General features: G+C 45.4%; 1 protein-coding gene across 2 annotated transcripts in view; it reads right to left on the reverse strand.

The window, feature by feature from the left end:
- Lypd1 (LY6/PLAUR domain containing 1) overlaps positions 1 to 21,944 on the reverse strand; it is a 43,377-nt gene that overhangs the window by 19,703 nt on the left and 1,730 nt on the right. For both annotated transcript variants that reach the window (XM_076547252.1, XM_042258027.2), the window contains one exon: positions 20,982 to 21,119. In XM_076547252.1, the coding sequence (XP_076403367.1) occupies positions 20,982 to 21,119 (138 nt within the window). The remainder of the gene's footprint in view (positions 1 to 20,981; positions 21,120 to 21,944) is intronic.

Below are 21,944 nucleotides of genomic sequence, written 5' to 3' on the forward strand. Positions count from 1 at the left end.
TTAGGAGAATGAAGGAGACTAGTGGGTGGAGGAGAGGAAGGAGGAGAAAGAGGACATCAGAGTATGGGACAAAGATGTTCACACTTAATAAAATGAAGTAAAAAGGGAGAAGGTAGTGTTTTAATTTTTTACATTTATTTGTGTGTGTGTGTGTGTGTGTGTGTGTGTGTGTGTGTGTGTGTGTGTGTGCAACATGCCACAGTCCTCAAGTGGAGGTCAGAGGACAGCTTGCAGAAGTTCTTCTACCCTTCCACCATGAGGATCCTGTGGCTCAAACTCGGGTCGTCAAGCTTGGTGGTGAGTGCTTTCACCTGCTGACGAAGAAGCAGCTGCTTCCTTGTCTCGAGGGCTATTTGCTCATTTTTATTTACATAGAAACAGCTAACAAGGAGAAGTATGAGGGGCCTGGGGAGAGAAAATTTAACATGAACCTGGAATATCTTGTCCTCCATAACAAGGATATGTTCAAACTACAGGGTAGTAAGCCATGATGGGAATCTGTTGAAAGGCCATGGGAACCAACCTTCCAGTGAGTGCCCAAAGCCAGAGGCAGTATGAACAAGAAAACAAACAACAGTTGTTTTGGATTACAGCCTTCAGCACACAGTAAATCCCCACAAGTCCGTCCCATATAAATAAATAATTGAAAATGCAAACATTTGGAGGACAGGACTCAGCTCTTCCTCAAGGAAGGATTCCAATCAATACGTCTAAAAGGAAGGGCCTGGGGGGAGGGGAGGGCTTAGTCAGTAAAGTGCCTGCCACATAACCAGGAGGGCAGGTTGATCTCCAGGTTAAAAACAAAAAGTGTCTGTAATTCTAGAACTGAGGAGCCAAGACAAGAGGATCCTGGAGCTTACTGCCCAATTAGCCTAGGCTAGCGAATAATCTCCAGTTTCAGTGAAAGACTCTGTTTCAAAGAACAGGGCAGGGAATATCAAGAAAGACTGCCAACATTGACCTCTGACCTCCCCATATGCATGCACGTGTGCATACACACTCACATGAATATGTACAGACATATCACAAACACACATAAACCCATATGCAAAACATACACAGAGACATGCAAAAGGATTGAGAGAAAGAGAAACGAAGATTGGAGAACCATAGTAGAAATAGACATCAAGATTGTTTAGTCAAGTCTAGACTGCTTCCTTGTCTCGAGGGCTATTTGCTCATTTTTATTTACATAGAAACAGTTAACAAGGAGAAGTATGAGGGGCCTGGGGAGAGAAAATTTAACATGAACCGGGAATATCTTGTCCTCCATAACAAAGTTATGTTCAAACTACAGGGTAGTAAGCCATGATGGGAATCTGTTGAAAGGCCATGGGAGAAATGGGATATTTGTATAGTTTCAAATGATCTCCCTCAACAGGGGCTGGAGAGATAGCCAGGTGGACAAGAGCACTTGCTGTTCTTGCAGCGAATAAGAGTTTAGGTAGCTTACAAACCACCTATAAGTCTTCCTCTAGGGGATCAGATGCCTTCTAGCCTCCAAAGGCACCTGTATGCAGGCGTGCATAAACACACACACATACAGATACACACAAACACATAAATAAAAATATAAGTAAAATCTAAAGAAAAAGATTCTCTTCGAACTATTTATTAATTGCAGGTAGAAAACACAAACCTCACGATGCAGAAACCCCAGCAGGCTGCACTTGAATTAAGGAAAATTAATGTCACCAATAAATAATCAGACATACTGACAGCATGCTCCCTTTGGTGGGGGGCACAGAAGGGAACCTTCCTTCTGAGTATTCCTATCAAAAGTGCAAAGACATCATCCCAGTCATGGTTGGCAATAGACAAAGCCGACCTGTTGGGCAGTGAACAGTCACCTGACCACTTCTTCAGAGCATCACGATTAGTAAAGACAAGAAGGATGAAGAGCTGTGAGAGGCCAGACAAGAGGAAGGAGACATGGCAAAGAAAGGCAACATGGGACTGTAGAATGGAAAAAAGAAGTGAATGGGGACCCTGCATGAGAAGCTTAGTCCTCTTGTTATCAATGACCCAGCATGGAGTTCTTGGTTTTGATCATTGTATTATTTACTTTTCTCACAGCTGTGTCAAAACACCCGACAAAGGCAACTCCAGGGAGGATTTATTTGAGCTCACAGTTTGAGGGCACAGTCCATCTGTGGGGAAATCAAGGCAGCAGGTGGGGGGGGGGGCAATGCTCATACTACACCCATAGACAAGTAGCAAAGAGAATGCTGGTTTCTCCTTGTTATTTGCACCAGGACCACAAACCATGGGCTAATGTCACCCACATTTAGGGTACGTCTTCTCCCTTCAATGAACTCAGCATAGAAACTCCCCCAGAGGCATGCCTAGAGGCTTGTCTCCTAGCTGAGTCTGGATCCTGTCAAATTGACAGTCCATATCAGCCATGGCAGTCGTTGACTATTATGTAAGTGACTGACACGAGCAGAGGCCTGGGAAAAGGTGCGCAGAAATGGTCCTGTCATGCAGCTTCGAAAGTCTGCAGGTTTCCCAAACGAAGTCTGTTGTTTTCAAGGTCATTGACATGGATGGGAGAGACTGTCAAACACACTCTTCATTGTCCATAATGGAGAGAGAGAGAGACAGAGACAGATAGACAGAGACAGACAGAGACAGAGACAGAAAGAGAAAGACAGAGAGACAGATACACAGAGAGAGACAGAGACAGACACAGAGAGACAGAAACAGAAAGACAGAGACAGAAACAGAAAGACAGAGAGAGAGAGAGAGACAGACAGACAGAGACAGAAAGAGAAACACAGAGAGACAGATACAGAGAGAGAGACAGAGACAGAGACAGACACAGAGAGACAGAAACAGAAAGACAGAGAGAGATAGAAACAGAAAGACAGAGAGAGAGAGACAGACAGACAGACAGAGACAGAGGGAGACACAGAGAGAACATAGCTGACAGTCACACTCCGAAGCTATGACCTGAAGGTTTGGGGGCTCCTAGAATGTGTGGTGCTAGGAATATTACAGTCCTACCCGGGGGATCGTTTCTCCCACACTCCATGTTTCCTTGCAGGTGAAGGGAACTCTATGCCTGTAACTCTTCGCATCCCACATTTTATTCTTCCGCAGAGACAGAGCGACATGTAACATTGACATATCTGGGAAGGGCGTACTGTACACGTGCTGTCTTCCCATATACCTCCCTTCTTGGGAGTCAGTCGCTTACAGAAAACAGGTAGTCTACACTGTACCTCTGTCAAGAAACTCCTTTGTCTGTGTCTGGGAAACCAGCTAATTGGAAGATGCTAATTTGAAAGCACATCTAATTCTCACCCCAAAGCTATTCCTTCCATCCCAGCTCTTCTAAAACAAGAGATGTGTTCGGTTTCAACCATCTTGTCCCTCCTTTTAATTCTCAGTTACTTCTGAACTCGGGTGAGGAGGAGGCTGACAACTGAACTCTCTTTAGAGTCCACTAGATTCCACTACATCCCAGAATGCACAGCGACCCAGGAATGACTTCCGGAGCCACGGTTCTCTAGGTGGTTGGCAAACATTATCAAAACTCATCTTCCATTCCAAATAGCTTCTGGACTTAGAGCCTCACAAACACAGACATTTAGTACTGCTTTTGCTAGGTACGTCAAACATCTTCCATCTCCGTTGGGACTGAAAGTTCTTTAGCCCCTACCTTGAAAGATACGACTTTGAGTCATCCAGAAAGACTTGGGCACAGTTCCATCACAAGCTGCACGCTACAAGCACGCTTTTAAAAGTTATTTCTCTGGGCTGAGGAGATGGCTCCGCAGGCAGTGCATGAGGACTTGAGTTCAATCCCCCGGCACCCATGTATAAAAGCAGGTTTTGGTGGCGCACATTGAAAGTCCCAGTGCTGGGAGGATGGAGACAAGCCGAACAGCCAACCTGGACAAATTGGTGTAGGTCAATGAAAGGAACCTCTGTGTCAGAAACCAGGGGCTGGAACCTGAGGAATGATACCCAAGGCAGTGGCTTCTACACGCACAAGTCCTCTGATGTGCAAACACACACACACACACACACACACACACACACACACACACACACACACACACCGAGAGGAAAGGGGAGGAAGGGATGGAGGGAGTGAGAGGGAGAGAGAGAGAGAGAGAGAGAGAGAGAGAGAGAGAGAGAGAGAGAGAGAGAGGCACAAAAACCTTGCGTGCTCTCCATGTACGGGCCACCACACATGTCTCTTTTCCCCGCGCCGACCCTGTCTCTGCTCCCCCTGCTGCTGCAGTGGGAAACACCTAAGCAGAGTCAGAGTCCTCCGACAGTCCATGGAGTCTTCCCGCTCCCTTTGCAATTCAATTTCAAGTCCAACTTCTGTGGTGAACCGCCTGTCTGTGAACGCCTGTCTGAGGGTGAGACTAATCTTTCTCCACTTGAAAAATAACCAACACTTACAGCACCATAGTTATGATCACATCACAATAAATATTCTATGCAGGACCAGGAACAGCTCCTTCAAGAAAAATGTGTGGAGACGGGTAATTGGAATGAACTATATGTGTTTTCTCTGAGCCTTGGACGCAATAGCCAGAACAAAGATCTTCCATCCATTCCCAAGCACGTATTATTATTTTTTTTTCTCTTTAAAGAACACCATGTAAGGATTTTTGACATCCTCTGCATCATAATAGGAACAACTCTGGAAGAAAAAGCCTGTCTGCACTCGAGCCTCGTTACCGCCGTGACGGGCTCTGGTTATCCTGGATAAAGAGAAACGGCCTGGAGATGTGTTTGCTCCCGGACAATTCTGTACACCAGCTCCTAAGTACTCCTATTTTACCCTGCTTGTGAATAACTGAGAGGCCAAAGAAATCCCCTCCATCTGAGCTGCAGATGTCTTGGGAACCCAATGAGAATGCTAACAGGCTATCTGAGAACAGCGAACTCAAGCCTGCACCTTCACAGTGATTGGATTGGCCCATCTCTGCCTAGCCAGGTGGAACCAGGGTAATGGGAAGGGGTTGTAAAGACCACTAAAAAAAAAAAAAAAAAAATCCAGAGCATTAAAACAGCCACAGCAACAAAACAGATCGAGCCAATGTAACTGGGAGGCGTTAGCTGGATACAAAAGGGTCAGACTACCTTTTCATAATTTAATATGTGTGTGTCTGTTTGTGTGTTGTGTGCATGTTCTTGTGTGTGTGTATGTGTGTGTGTGTGTGTGTGTGTGTGTGTGTGTGTGTGTGTGTGTGTGTAAGCACTCATGTACATAGGTGTGCATGTTTGTAGAAGCTGAGGGACATCCTTGACTATATCCTCAAGAATGCCATTTATCTCCTTTGAGGCAGGGTTGCTCATTGCCTTGGGGGTTGCCGATTAAGCTAGACTGGCTAGTCAGTGGGCTCCAGGGATCTTCTTTTTTTTGTCTCCCCAGTGCTGGGATTACCTGTCACCATGTCTGGCTTTGTTTCATAGGTTCCGGAGATTTGAACTCAAGTCCTTACACTTTCAAGATGAGCTTTATGAACTGTTCTCTGTTACCTGTGCTGTTTCCACGGAGGTCCTGAGGACAACAAGCAGCCAGCCCATGATGCGTGAGGCCGTTTATCCGTCTCCTTCAGTTTTCCCTTGGGTTTGGATTTCTCCATGCTGTAAGAACTTTCTGAGCAGGGGAGGTTCCTGTGCAGGAATTTGTGGGTTTGCCCCCCCACCCCCCAGTATCTTTATTCTCCATCTTGTGTGTGTGTGGGTGGGTGGGATTGAGGGAATAGATTTTTCTTTGTGACTTTAAAAACTTGTGTGTGTGTGTGTGTGTGTGTGTGTGTGTGTGTGTGTGTGTGTGCGCGCGCGCGCGCAAGTACATGCACGTGGATGTGCACATAATGTGTGGAAATCAAGCACAGTGGAGCTCAGAGAACAAACTCCGGTGTCAGTCTTTACCTTCTACCTTGTTGGAGACAGGCTCTCTTGTTGTTCACTGCCGTGGATGCCAGGCCAGCTGCTCCTGAGCTTCTGGGTAGTCCTGTTTCCACCCCTATCCTACCAGATCACTGGAGTTACTACTTGTGATCTGGTTACTACTGTGGAGTCCAGCTTTACATGGGCTCTGAGGATCTGAACTCAGCTGCTCACACTTGCAAGGTAAGTGCTTTATCCACCGAGCTGCCGTCTCCTCAGCCCCACGGGATGTACTGTAACAGGCTCCATCAGTGGGGACTTGGGCACTTGGGCTCTTGCATTCTGAACATGGACGGCCTTGATTGCTAGTCTCAGACAGCACAAAGATCGCAGGAGGCCCAAAGTTCCTCAGCAGTTTCTTGCATCTGAGTTCACCAAAATGTAGGAAGAAGAAAGTCCTTGGTGGATAATGGTTCCCTGTGGAACTAACAAGAACATCTAAGTACCTCCAGCAAGCAGCCTTCTATTTGACACTGCAAATGGGATATTCTCCTCTGCAGAAAATATTTTCATAGTTTAAGCTTGGCTTGCTCTTTTTCTGCTTTCTGTGTGCACTCATGATATGCATGTGCATATGCATTTTTCCCTGTGTAGTATTAATGTGTGTGTATGTGAGTGTGTGTGTGTGTGTGTGTGTGTGTGTGTGTGTGTGTGTGCATGTGTGCGCACCTGTGCATGCAGAGGACCACGTTTGAGGTCAAGAATCATCTTCAGTCACTCTTCCTCCTCACTCACGGAGACAGATGTCTTAGTCAAACCCACAGCTCTTCAGTATGGCAAGTCTTGCCAGCCAACTTGATGTGGGGATCTCCTGTCTCTGCCCTCTGCGATTGGAATTCTATCACCACATACTCACATTTATGTGGCTTTCAGGAATCCAAACTCTGACCCTCATGTGTATGAGGCAGGTGCCTTAACAGCGGAACCATCATCACCCAGCCCCTTAGTTAGACTTCTATCCTCAGAGTTCTGTGAATCCAACTTCTGGAATGTCCTGTCAATCTTGAAGAAAATGTCACTTTTGAGGATAACTTGCTTTGTTTTCCAAATATGAAAATGGCCAAGATGAAGGTTCTCTGACTGCATTTTAATGTTCCACTTAAGCAAAACAGTTGTTTCTCTTCAAGTGAAAACCATCTGGATCCTCTTTCTAGGGATCCCTGGAAGCATCATGCTCCAATTTTTCTGATCTTGCGTATGAATTTTTTTTTTTTTAAAGATGAAGGCAGCAGACAGACAGTTGACCCTTATAGGTTCTAGCTATCACACGAGGGGAGAGGTTAGGGCTGTTTTCTTGTTTAAAGGCATAGGAAGTCTGGGGATGGGGCTCAGCTGGTAGAGTGCTCACCTAGCATGTACGGAACCCTGGGTGTGTTGCCCAACACCACATGAGCTGCATGGTTATACATGCCTGGAGTCCCAGTTCTTGGTAGTAGAAGAAAGAAGACCAGAAGTTCAAGGTTATCTTTGGTTACCCAGCAAGTCTAAGGACAGCCTGAGATACTGCCTCAAACAGCAAAGAGGGGTGGGGCTAGAGACACGGCTGAATAGTTAAGAACATTTCCTCCTCTCGAAGAGGACCCAAATTTGCTTCCCGTTAGCCATACTGGGTGGGTCACAACCACCTGCAACTCCAGCTCCCGGGGATCCAAAGCCTTCTTCTGGCCTCCGTGGGCACCTACATACACATGGCATTCATTCACACATACATACATACACACATAAATAAAAATAGTTTCAAAAAATGCTAGCAAAGCCGATAAAAAAGAAGCTTTCTTGATGTGATCGCATCCTTTTAACTAGAACTTCGTGGTTAAGTTATGCCAAAGCTGCAACAGCCTCAAGCTAAACACCAGTGTGTCTGGGAAGGGATCAGGAAAGCGCAGAAAGCCTGCGTCTTTAGAAGGAGTCACTAGCCGGGGGCAGTGTCCCAAGACCACCCACTAATAAACCGTGTCTCCTTAGGTGAATGCTAAGCGTTTTTCCCACTGAAGTTGCTCTAATTGCCTAAAGCATCCTTAAGAGACAGAACAAGCAATGTTTGGGGTGGAAGTTCTGAAGCCCTTCGGTGGCAGCAATAGCTGTTTGAGTGTTCACAGGAACAAACTAGATGCCTTAAATGCCTTTGATGCTGAGGTGCTAATGTAGCCCATGCTGCATGCCTGGGGCTTGGGTGAGACTGGGCTTAGATTTGCCAGTTGCCAGCCCGATTATATTAGTGATAGGAAGTGTAAGAATTTAAGCAAACGGGCAGACTATTAGAGGCTGGTGAAATAGTATGAGGGTATGTCTGCCTGGGATGAGAACCCAAGTCGAATCCCTCCAAAGCCATGTTAAGAGATAAGGAGGCAGAGTGCTAGGCACCACCAACTCGCAGCACTGGGGAGGCAAAGACAGGAAGGTCCTTAGGGCTTGCTGGTTAGTCTAGATCAGTGAGCAAGTTCCAGGTTCAGTGAGAGGACATGTCTAAAAATGAGATGGAGAATGATTGAGGAAGATACCCACCTTCAACCTCTGGCATGCACGTTCATGTTTGTGGACACACACACACACACACACACACACACACACACACACACACACACACATTAGCATAGGGTAAAAAACAGTAGTGCAATGACCATGTTCTCTTTTTTTCCTCTGTAGGGAAATTTATCGAAATTAAGTAGTTTATAAATCTATCCATCAGCAGCAAGTCTGAATGGCTTGTGTTTTATTAAAGATGTATCTACGGCCTTTCCAACTTGCATCTCCTGTATGGGAGGGGACTGGGAGGGGGTGAAGGTGAAGAATTGGAGGGGACTATAACCATATGTGAGATTTTCTCTCTTCTCTAGGGAGTCCATGAGCACAGCTGATGTCCTCAATGTTACAGAGTTCCCGGGAACGTGATTAGCTAGTGGTGGTCTGGGCCTCCAGCTACCTTGACTACCAAGTCACCTGCATGCCGTATGTGTGTTTCTTGAGAGCATTCCTATTAAGGCAAGCCAAGCCAGCCTTGAAAGCAGGATGCCACATTAGACAACCTGGGGGCTGGGCAACAATTCAGAGGGCTGCCTTAAAAAACAACCCTCAAAACCAGGCATGAGTCAGCCGCTTCAGATTTACTGAAACGCAAAAGGCTATATTCAATATGTCTTCAGACTGTATTCTTACGCTAAAAATCTTTCGTCATTGCTATAATATCTATCATTATAGCACACAACTGGTTTGCCTCAATAATTCAATAAATTCAATTCTGTATTTGGTATCAAATCTCTCTCTCTCTCTCTCTCTCTCTCTCTCTCTCTCTCTCTCTCTGTGTGTGTGTGTGTGTGTGTGTGTGTGTGTGTGTGTGTGTGTGTATGTGAGGAGGGAAAGTTGGAAGGAGGGAGGGAAGGAGGCAGGAGAGAGAGAGAGTCAATAGAAAGGAGAGAGTGTGTGCAGGAGAAAGAAGAGACATGAGGAGAGAAGAAGAGAAGGGGCAGAGAAAGGGGAGAGGAGGAGAGAAAGAGAGAGGGGAACATAATAGACTCTTTTCGGCACCTGTGTAGAGAGAATCACAAACGCTCTGTCTTTCCATTTCATTAGGAAAACATTCTTTAAAATACTGAAAGGGTTTGGTACTGGGCTGGCGAATAATGAGCAAAGATGAACGTATTAGGAAGTCCTTCTGTCCTGCACTTGATATCACCGTCACCAACATCAATCACTAGAAACACTTTGGAAAGGGGGTGGGTGAAACAAGACCCCTGGCAGGCTTCAATGCACACACTCCAGTTTGTGGGATTCCTTCAACATCTCCACTTTATCCCACTCTCACACTAAAGGGTTGCTTTGGACCTCTTTAATCTTTCATTCTTTTCCAATTGCAAGTGACAAGCTGAATGCCTTTCAGAGAAACTTCGGAAATCCATCTAGTGGTCTAGGCTGCAGCTCTGCCCGCTGACTACCTTCCCCTCTGAAGACACAAAACCTTGGAGAATCCCCTGCCTGCTCCATGGCTGAGATACCATCCAAATTAGTCTTCTTGCTACTTCTGAACAGTTTTCCTTGTTGCTTAAGACCCACGTGTTTCTCTCTGCCTTACATAAGCAATAAAAGTGCATAGATGCCACTGCCTATCCTCGTACACCTGCTTCTGCTAATGCCCTTCGAACGAGCCACCGTGGAGGGCAGCCTGGACTGCTACATGCATTCACATTCATCCCGCATGCAGCATGCTCTCACCATGGCCGGCTGAGAGCTTCGCCTGGCGCCACCCGCCCCTGGCACTGTCTCCATTTGAGAACAAGTCCAAGAAATAGAAAAAACATAAAAAGCTATTGTCCATGTCCAGTGAGAAATGAAACGCACTGGACCAAGCATCACAACTTCCTTAAAATAATACACCTCTTTATCACTTCCACACGGGGATCAGGCTGAGGGCTGGCGAAGTCATAAACCTTTTGAAATCAATGGCTTGAGCCATCACCGCTTGACTCGAACACATCCTCTTTTTTAAAAGAAGGCAATTTATTACAAACTTTCAATGGCTTCACCTTATCTTCTGCACTAAATTTGGTCCATGTCCTGCTCGGCGTTATAGTGTTGGCGGCAACCAGAGGGTTGGAAGCGATTTATTAATAAGAGAACATGCATGGCCTGAAGCTGTGGCGGAAGAAAATAGCTTATGAATTACAGTGTCGCCACAGCCTGAAGTTGACCTCATCTAGAAAGAATTAAGGACACATACCAGATTTCTTCGGCTTGTCCCCAGGCTAACTCACCCCAGATTTCTGTTGTTGCTTGTTTCTTTTAGGAAAGGTCTTGTATAGCCCAGGCCGACCTTAAACTTGCTATGTCATCAAGGATGTCCTTGAACTTCCGAACCTCTAGCCTCTACTACCTGGAAACTGGGATTACAGGCTTACATGCCTTGTAGCTTTATGTGGTTCAGGAGATTGAACCCAGAGTTTTAAGCGTTTACCAACTAAGCTACATTTCCAGCGCTCATCCCAGATTCGCCTCCTGGGGGTTAGCGAAGGAAGTGATAGTTTCACTTTCTACCAGCAATTCTTCCCTTTCCTCCGAAACAAAGTCACAACCACAATGCAAACTACAAGGCAGGGAGGAACAAGGTTTCATCTTCCACAGAAGCAAAGGCATTTTCCCCACTCAAGGGGTAAGCAGGCTGGTCTGGGAAGCTGTAATCAGATTCAGCTACACTTCAGCAGGTATTCATTGGAAATGACACATTTGTCTGGTTTCCTTGGCTGAAATCTTTTCCCAGGATTCCCACTTCATGTGCTCTACCCTCCAGCCTTCTCAAGGGAGGAAATCGATGTGTCAAGATGCTCCAGCCAGTCCAAAGAGCAGTGTCTCAAGGTCATAGCTAACTTATCTGTCCAATGGAAGTGGTAGACCAGATAGGCTAATGTCGTCCTGGTCAAGGAAAGCCTGGACTCTGGAGGATTCTGGTTTGAAGGTGATGTCACAAGACCTTATCCCGAACAAGAGCTTCAGAAATCAATAACTGCCCACTTATTGTCCCTGAGGATTCTTGTTTTAGCCTAAAGGAATTCAATATCTTCTCAAGAGAAAGCAGATGATTATCTAATGGCTGGATACCCTGGTGCTTGACGTAGAGAATATGTTTCAGGCACATGAATTCCTCTCCCCACAGCTCACTGGACAGGTGTGGTGCAGGTGATACCATAGTTCAGCAAATTGCTTTATCGGCCAGTGGGGTTCTAATGCTTATGAGTCCCTCCATGTTCTGCCACACTCTGTTATCTGGATGTTTCTAGATCCCTCATCTAGATGCCTCTCCACATACATACACTTGCAAGATGGAAAATGTGCCCTCAGGAGTCAGCCACAGAAACAGTTCACATTTACCAACACACACACACACACACACACACACACACACACACACACACACACACACACACGAACATTATCAAATAAATAAATGAATGAATAACTAACCAACTAACTAACTAAATAAATGAATAAATAAATAAATAAAAACAATGGGGAGTAAAGAAAGAAAAAAGCAGACCAGAGAATGTTACCATGGTGATTGGGAAGACCTTGGGGGAGGAAGAGGATTCTTTCCTCACCCCAGTATAGTCTTGAGCAGCTTACCTATAAGATCCCCCAATACCATGTGGCATTATCATGTCATGGTGAGCTTGGCAGACTAATTACTGGGACACCACTGTCAGGAGTTAAACACTTTATTCAAGTACTCTCAGCAAGAAAGTAAGTTGAACTAAGACCCCTGGGCCATTCTTTCGATATTTTAGTGCCTAAAACAAGGCCAGATGTGGCCTCTTTTTAGATGTTATTTAATGCATCTATTTTTGAGACAGAATTTCATGTAGCCCAGGCTGGCCTGCAACTCTCTATGTAGCTGAGGATGATCTTGGTCTTCTGCTTTCCCTACCTTCACCTCCTAAGAGCTGGAACTACAGACAGGCACCATCATACTGGTGTTATGTGGTACTGCAGATGGAAACCTCTGTGTACTACAAAGGACGATGCCAACTGAACTCCACCCACCCCCAGCCCATCTTTGGAGACCTGTTTATTCGGTTCTGACTGTTCTGTGAGCACAGACTTCATTCTCCCACTGTCTTGCTTAAGAATGTCGGCGGTCTGTTTTCACCCTTGCACACAACTTCTCAAGCATGAAAAGTCTGGGATGTGACACTCTCTCAATGAATGGAATCGAGGCCCTTTTCATCACGTGAGCACTGTGCTGGTCAGTTTCAAATGTCAGTGTGCCACAATCTAGAGTCACCTGGGAAGAGAGTCACAACTGAGGAATGATGTAAATCAGTTTGTCCGTGGGTGACTGTCTGGATTGAAGTAGGAGAAACCACCCGGATTGTGGGTAACGCCGTATTCTGGGCTGAGCAGCAGTGAGCATTGTCCTCTGTTCGCAGCTGTGGGTGTAACTGTGCCGAGTCTCTGCCTTGATGTCTCCTCAGTGATGGACCAGGACCTGGAACTATAAGCTGGGTAGACCCTTCCTCTCCTAAGTTGCATTTGGTCAGGGTCTTTTATCACAGTCACAGAATCAAAAGTAAGATAAGCATGGCAGATGTTCCCTCTCACATACTGGACTAAGAAACCTTTGCCACCTTGGGGATTAGAAAGTCAGCCTTTTTAAAAAAATTAAGAAAAGAATGAAGTGAGGAAAGGAAGGAGGGATACACAATCCAAGAGGATGCAGATTTGGGCTTTTGGGGGGAATCCATAAGGGAAGCCGCTATCCCTTTCGCACTTCAAAGGAAGCGGTGTGTTTTGTTTTCATTCTTCATCTCCTTTCCACTTGGGAAAACAGACCCAGCTTTGAAGCCTCTCTGTTTAAACTCATTAGGAAAACCATCAATGAAGGAAGCTTTCATGAAACTGTAGTGGGAGGAATTAGCGTGATGGGGAGAGCCGGATCAATCCTCAGGCCTTTCATCTACTAAGATGGGAGGTCAGCCCCGGCTGCCTGTTCAGTTGGAAACTTAACATAAGCAAATGCTCCGCTTACTGGAGAGTCCAAGGGACCAAAGGCCTGTGACATTCTCCCGAAAGTCCCCCCAGCAGCCAGCTCTGCCTACTGCATTACCAGGACGGATGGATCTGGAGAGCGTAGAGAGCAAGTTGAATGGCAAAATGTCTTGCCCCAAAGAGAAAGGTGTTTTATTTAGCATCCCAGAAGGAAAAGGGGCAGGATATCAATGTTCATAGCACAGACTCCCTTCCTTCACAGTTCATAATTTTACTCAGGTTGACATGGAAGCCTTCTTAGTGAGCCTGGTATTAGTATATGTGAATATCTATGTGTGAATATCTGTTTTGATGTTGGAATCCTGCCCCGCCCCAGCCCGTGTATGTGTGTGTGTGTGTGTGTGTGTGTGTGTGTGTGTGTGTATTTGTGTATGTATGTGTGTGTGTGTGTGTGTGTGTGTGTGTGTGTGTGTGTTTTAATCATGGGATCTCAGAATCAAGCTCAGGTCCTCATGCTTATATGGCAGAAACATTACCAACTGAGCGATCATCACAGCTTTGGAGTCATTTTTATTCTAACAGGTTTTTTCTTTCAATTAAATAAGTTTCCCTGGTCAACATTAAACTATGGCGATTAAAATGTATTTTACTGTGTCCTTATCTTGTATGTTTGTGTGCGGAGGGACTTGCAGTTCATTTCTTCCACCACATGGGCTCCGGGGATCAAATTCAGACAGTCAGACTGGGGAGCCAGTGCTTTTACCCACTGCGCCATCTCCCTGGCCCCGAGGGTAAATTTAAACCTTTTGTCCTCTGGTTACTTTATATTCTCTGTGATCCGTCTGACTGATTCAAATGCAAGTTGGTGTAGGAAATAGAACGGGCGGTGGTTGTCTAAAAAGAGACGGTAGGAATCCCAGAGGAAGAGGAAAGGAGACTTGGGGTGGGTGAGGGATGGCTCAGCAGGAGGAGGAGCCAAGCCTTCCTACCTGAACTGGATTACTCCAGAATCCACAGGGTGGAAGGAGAGAACTGATTTCGGTGAGTTACCTCTGGTCTCCACAGGAACCATGTGCCACATTCACACATGAGCGTGCACGTGTGCACGTGCATACACACACACACACACACACACACACACACACACACACACACACCAGTGATGGCAAGATGGGAGGTAGAATCGGGCAGATCCCTGGAAGCTTGAACACCAGCTTGGACAGCCAATTTATTAAAGTACCAGGCCAATGAGAGACCCATTTCAAACAAAAAATAGAAGATGCCTGAGGAACGACACCCAACATTGTCTTCTAGCCTTCACACAAGAACTGTGCATACATGTACCTAAAGGAACATGTGAGAACAGGAACATGCACAAAAAGAAGAATTATAGCTATGTATTACCCTAAGAAACACAGTGAATGATGTAAAAAAATGTAAACATATATACACATGCCATTCTGTGTATGTTTGGGTGCATATATATCATTTTGTATTTATGTGTGTGTCTGTGGTGCATTCATGTATATATGCATGCATGTGTGAATGTATGTGAGTACATGTGTCTGTGTGCATATGCATGGAAGTCAGAAGAGGCCCTTGGGTGCCCTCTATTTAATCCTGCCTCCTTTCCTAGCAACAGTGTCTCTTACTGAATCGGATGTTGTATTTTCAGGTAAGCTGATTTGTGAATGAGCTCCTAGGTCTGTCTATCTCTACTCTTCAGTGCTAGAGTTACAGGCAGTATGACCACATCAGGCTTTTGTTGGTTTCTCTGTTTTGAGGCAGGGACTTACCATGTAGCCCTGGCTGTCCTGGAACTCTCTATACAGACCAGGATGGCACACAACTTAGAGCTCCACCTGCCTCTGCCTCCCAAGTGCTGGAATTTAAGACATGCACCACAATGTCCTGCCTTTTCCTTGGCTGTTGGGATCTGAACTCAGGTTCTTATGAGTGTTAAGTAGCAAGTGTTCTTACCCACTGAGCCATCTCACCAGTTCCCTCCAGTGTATAGCTTGAAAAAGAGAATCCATGGACAGTCGTACTGTGATATAACATGGACAAGCAGAGTACGCTTCCTTTCTGACAAGCTCACAAGGACAAACGAGAACCCACGTTTAAAACTTGGTAAAACTAAGCACAGACAGACTTGAGGAGACATCAGTTTTCTCAAGCAGTTACCTTTCCCTTCACCAGGAGCAGATGTCCACCCATCCCTCTCTTGCCATCCCCTCATTTAGCTCAGGAGAAAATGAGACACAGAATGAACCTAGCCAAGGCCTGGAGCCATCCTTGTCTAACTTAATGAGCAGCTAACTAATCCAAAAGGAAAACAGCCATTCCTTATCCAGCCATAATGGAGATGCAAGATGGCATGTAAATCAGTAACTCTTGTATTGCAAAACAGACAAATAGATTAATGCGTATTGCAAGGATGGGTGAGGAGATCGATCAGGTTACTGATTCAGACCATGAACTTTCTCTCAATATACTGCATTTAACTTTTAAATAAGGTTTAGGAGAACCTGTAACACTTTGCTCACTGACAGAGCTATATTTTAGGAAGGGCAGAAATTGGCTAGTCTATAAAAATTAAATTATGCCCCTTTCACTGTATCTAGTCAAGAGGAAAAACTCTAATTACAAGATTGCACTGTCAAACAAATGCAAATTCGTATTCTTTATATCCTGGTTTAAAAATTCATACTGGAAGGTTGGGGGGAGGCGCCTCTTCTGAAATGAAAATCAATATTTGAAATATTTTTATGGAATGCAATGATAAATAAGCAAAATAAATGTGATTCTCAAGGACGCTGCTTAGAAACACCAGCCCATGAAGAGCAGAGCTGGTAGAGAGTCATTAGTCATGAAAGCGTTTAACCATCAATTAGGAAGGACAAGGAAACTTCTCTTCCTCACAGCCCACAGTTTATTATTCCAGAAATGACCAAGGGGAAAAGGGCATCAGAAATAACTTCAGATCCTAGTAGAAGCACCTCTCTAGAGGACAGGCAAAGGTTAATTTTAAGTATACCTCCATGGAAATTAAATTTACCTTCCTCAGAATTCATAAGAGCTGGGTTTGCAGACTTAAGCCAGAAAAGACCGGCTGGAGGCCTGGACATATCATATTGCTGGTGCTGGGGGATGGGGCAGGCAGGGAGATTGTCTTTCATTACTGCTTAATGTCAGGTTAGGTTGGTTCATTAAGATTTCTTAGTCTGTTTAAAGCCTTGGTATTTCTACAGCTATTGAAAAAATGCCAGTCCACAGGACACTCAAAACTTTAAAATTCCTCCCCGTTGACTTTCTGATTCTTTCAATATCCACCTTGTGGTCTGTCCACTTGGCCTGCCCAATGAACTTGGCAGACAGAAATAAATAAATAAATCACCTCAGCCCTTAGAATTTTGCCCAAGTTATCTTCTCGGCTGTGCATGGTGGTATATTCCCCTCTGTTCCAGGCTGACAGGGGCGTTGCAGCAAATGCGTGTGGTCAGGAAGCACATGTCAAGAGCTACACAGTCACAATGGGCTGGTGGACTAGGGCCAGACACACAACTTTGTAAAGATGTCCTTTTGTTTCTTTGTAACATAGAAAGGGTAGTCCAAATCAGTACCTCAATGTGGAGCATCGTAGGATCTCCGGAAAAGTTTAGAAATGACCCATGACCACACAGACCACAGACGCAGAGAATGAGCATCTTCAAGGGGAAGGGGCCAGTCAAGTGAAGTTCAACAGAACTCCAGGACGACACCTAGATGCTCTTAGGTTAGACTCTCTGAGCCTCTTCTGCTCTGATGTACGAAGAGTCTCAGCACAGTCTATATTATGAAGGAATTCAGACTTCGATTCCTAACAGGACCACTTAACAGGTCCTGCTTTCTTTCTGGGGGGTGAACTTGGCAAAGCAATGCAATCCCAGGCCATCTGGTTGAAGTATAGGAAATCAGTCATCATGAAGAGGCTCCCGTTTTCTGAGACACCATAGGCTAGTGCTAAGGGCTGAGCCAAATACACAGTACCTACAATGAAAGTTAGCTCATGTTGCCACGATTTTATTATACTAAGTGGTCACTTAGCAACCAAAGTAGCTCCCCGTCCTTGTTGGAAAAAAAAAAAAATCGAACTGACTGGTCTATAACGATTACATGAAATTTAATATGGAATGCCTTCAAGATAACAGTCCCAAGACGTTGCTTTCTGTTGAGGGGAAAAAAGATAAATAAATAAAAAGTAAACAAGCACCACCAACAGAAACAGTAACCACATTTGCCAAGCTACCAACAAATTCCTGTTCGGAATGCCCTACATTCATTTACACCTAATATGCACCCCTGTGATGGTTAGTGTCAACCTGACAGAATCTAGAATCATCCAACAGACAGGGCCCCTGGGCACGGCTGTGGGGGTTATCTTTGTATCACTTTACATGGGAAGAGTCACCTTAGTCACGAGTGTTCCTGACTGTGTCCCTGACTGCGTCCCTGGACTGTAATCACGGAGAAGGCCAGTGAACACTAGAGCACCATCATGCATCACTCTGTTCCGAGTGTGTGTGCGATGACCAGTTCCCTCCAGCTCCTGCTGCTGTGGCTATGACCGAGTGGACTGTGCCTTGAACTGTGAGCTAAAAATCAACTCTGCCTTCAGTTAATTTTTGTCAGCCTATTCTGTTATAGGAAACAAACGAGCAAAAACTAAGATATTCCTCATAACGCATTTTCCATTGTATCCATCAATTGCTTCTGTTTCTCTAGAAATCAAGATTGGGGCTGGGAATACTGGAGATTGGTGAGTAAGAGTGTTTGCTGCACACACATGAAGACCTGAGTTCAGATCCCAGCATCCATGTTAAGAAAAAAAAAAGCTAAGTGTGTGGCCATGCATGCTTACAACACTAACGCTAGAATCTCTGAAGCTTGCTGGTTGCCAGACTAGCTCCACAATCAGTGAGAAACCTTGTCTTAAGGGAAAAAGTGGGGTGTGATAGAGCTGGATGTCCACCTGGCTTCCACCTGCTCCTTCATGAGTGTGTGCATCCTTGTACATGTACATGTGTCGTGAATATACACATAAAACACATACATATAGAGCACACACATACATATGCCACACATACTCTCAGAAACACACACACACACACACACACACACACACACACACACACACACTGCTTTGAGCTTAGTTTTTCTTCATATTTAGACCTGTGTTCTATGTCCTGTACCCTGTGGCCATTGACCCCTTGTTTGGAGACAGGAAGCAACTTGACGGTGTTACTAGGAAACAAGCAACCTAAACCAGGGACTTCCTTCAGGACTCGCTGGTAGCTTTCTGTGGACAATACAGAGGTAATAAGGTGCGCTCTGCTTTTCTATAGTATGATTTGTAGAAGAGGATGCAGCAAGATGAAAAAGAGCACTTCAAAAGGGAGTGTGTGACCGTCATCTTGGAGGTATACACAGACAAGAGGTGTTTCTCCAAAGTACCCTTTTGAGAATACATTGGATTGATAACTGCTTTTCTCAGTCACATCCCAGCTTGTGAAACACAAACTCCAATAAGCAGCAGTTTTTGAGGATCCTGAGGAATTTCTTAAGGCATGCAAATATCTCCCATCACGTCTGCCTCAAACCTATTTCATGGAAGACGGTTGCAGATACTCAAAGAGCAAGAAATGTTTGGCTCAGGTAAAATACAGTGCAAAGAAAACCACTCATACAAAAATAATTCACATCCGTCTTAGCTGTAGAATCACCATTAGTTTTTGTGTTGTCCTACTGTTTTTAATAGCAGGAATACCAGATGCTAAAACTTGCTGGTTTTGGAGGGGGAGGGTACATCATTCTTGAGAGCAGTTGTATCTCAGACATCTTACAAGAGCGATTTGGGGAAAAGGTACCCACCCTTGAACCAATATTGTACTACGAAGCAGCCTATACAGCCATCCACAAAGGGTTTAGGGAGACAGTTCAGCAGAGGAAGTGCTTGCCATGCAAGTGTAAAGTCCAGAGTTCAGATCCCAAGCATGCATGTACATGTCAGCAGGACAAGTGAGATGCCTGCTTGTAACCCCAGCTGCAGGAGCCAGAGATCTGGGATCTTGGGAGCAAGTGGTTTAGTTAGAATTGGTAAGCTCTGGGTTCAAGCATTTAAAAGACTCTGCCTCAATATATAAGATGGAACATAATCAAGGAAGACAAGGATATCAACCTCTGGTCTCCATACATGCCAACATGTATCTCCATAGGCACAAATACCACATACACACAACATGTCAAAAAAGTATGTGTGTACACCTACATATAGTCATGTGCCAACAAATGTGAATGTGTATGCACGCATACATACATACCACACATGCACATGCAAAAAAACAAAAAGCACACATACACTCACATCATAGCCCAGTGTTATGGAGGGCTGGTAGATATGCTCCCTAAGCAACCAAGACATTCACAAGATACTTCCAAACCCTACCCATGAGGAAACTGCTTTGCCAAGGTGCTGTCTTCAATGCTAGCCTCCCTGCATTGTTTTGCCAGAGAGTTAGGTGAATCAATTGTTCTAATCCCCCCATGGAGCTCTGTGGGCACCTTGTTGGACTGAAAAGGAACAAGGCTCACTCAATGTCATTCATCCCAAGATGGTATTTCTCTTCTTTCCAACAGCCTTTAAGCGGCAAAGTCTCTACTTGACCTTGGAATCAAAGCCATGGCTTCCTTTATTTTCTCAAAGTTCTGGTTCCATTTTGGGGGTCAGTTTTTAATTCTAACTCCAGGGTGGGTGGGTTTCCACCTCTCAGCAGACTTATGAGCTAGAGTGAAGTCTGTTCTATCTAACTCCCTTCTTCCGCTGCATAGCATCCAGGCTCTTTGCTCAAACAGCCAATTGCTAAGCTTCTGGGGGTGGGGGTGGGGGTGGGGGTGGGGGATAACCCTCCCCGTGAAAGATCTTGGCAATTTGTGCCTGGAATTTGATGCATTAGTTCTAAAATTAAATAAAGATCCTATAGTGTTCTTCAAAGAAATATGGTGCAGCGCTCTGACAAAACACATTTTTCAAGTTCTGACCTCTGGGAACTTGAAGTAGCTTCATATTTCAGGCTGACATCGCTCACAGGCTACTGTCTAGCTGCTGGAGCTGGGACCAGTTATCCATATATTTTTTCCACCACCCTGATCAGCTTTTTTAGTCCAGGAAGGTGAAAGAAGTAAACTAAAAAAAAAAAAAAAAAAGGAAAAAAGAAAAAGAAAAGAAAGAAGAAAGAAAGCTACCGATTTACAATGACTTCTTCTCCGGAGCCCCTTGGGGAGAAGCCCTGGTAATTAACTCTAATGAGGTTAAAGTAACTTCCAACTCTTCGTTTTCCCAGAACTGTAAAAAGTAAATCTGCTAACCAGTGTGTGTGTGTGTGTGTGTGTGTGTGTGTGTGTGTGTGTGTGTGTCACACACACACACACACACGTGCGCGCAAGCACGCACGCATGTTGAATCAGTCACTGTCTTTTCCTGTATAATTTAACACCCTCTATCCCCAGCCCTAGATGGCGGTTGGAGGGGGAAGAGCAGCCCAGCTTACCCGCACTTTGCTCCATCACTTCTTTCTGACACATGTCTTGAACGTTCACAGTGCAATTTACGATGAACTCAGGGGACGAGCAGTCGTTGTTCAGCTGGAATTCTTCACACTGGTAGCACTGAATTTGCAGCGCCAACCCTGCGGGACAGATGAGGTGGGGTTCAGAAGCACCAGTTAAGATCTGGCTTGCACAGAGCACACCCTGACTGGGCTGTAGCACCATGTACAGCCCCAGACAGCAAGGGCTTTTGGCCTCTGCCTCCGGATCTTCAGTAGGGCTGGCAGCGCCTGACGCCGGCAGGGGGCGGCGGCACCGGTTCCTAGCAGGATAAAGCCCTGCCGGAGACCCTAAATTCCTTCTCTAGACACAAACAGCTCCTGTAACACCCCTCATGCCTTTCTTCAAGTTGTTGCAAAGGGAAGGGTGAGAGGTCAAACCCCAGGTCAAAATAGCTGGATACAAGCTTCAGCTCCTGTCTGAGCCTAATTGCTAATTGGTTACAAATTGGTTAATTACTATTTTGGCACCATTCATAATTGCATTCGCTGACGCCTTTTCGGTTTTTATTTATTTAATCTTGGAAGTCAGCATTCATAGGCTGGGGCTCCGAGGCTTCCTAGCGACCACCCTGCAACCTGAAAGGAGGCGCTGCATGCCAAGTGTCCATGAGCCTCAAGTCCTCCGGCTGGTTCTGAGTCTCTTCTTGTGATCAGTGAGGGGAGCAGCTGCTGAGGGTGGGCGAGTATATGGTGTGTGCACGTGGTGTGTGTGTGTGTGTGTGTGTGTGTGTGTGTGTGTGTGTGTGTGTGTGCTCGCTCTCCCCGGGACCGCTACACTACAGTCCCTTTAGACCTGGCTTCTCCATCCCCCGCTAAAAACAAAAAACAAAAAACATGGCTGTTGGGGGGAAAAACCCAAAACAAACTCTAATAGCTTAGAGTCCATGATCAGGGACTAGGTCC

The sequence above is a fragment of the Peromyscus maniculatus genome, chromosome 11 (assembly GCF_049852395.1).
Source record: "Peromyscus maniculatus bairdii isolate BWxNUB_F1_BW_parent chromosome 11, HU_Pman_BW_mat_3.1, whole genome shotgun sequence".
NCBI lineage: Eukaryota > Metazoa > Chordata > Mammalia > Rodentia > Cricetidae > Peromyscus > Peromyscus maniculatus.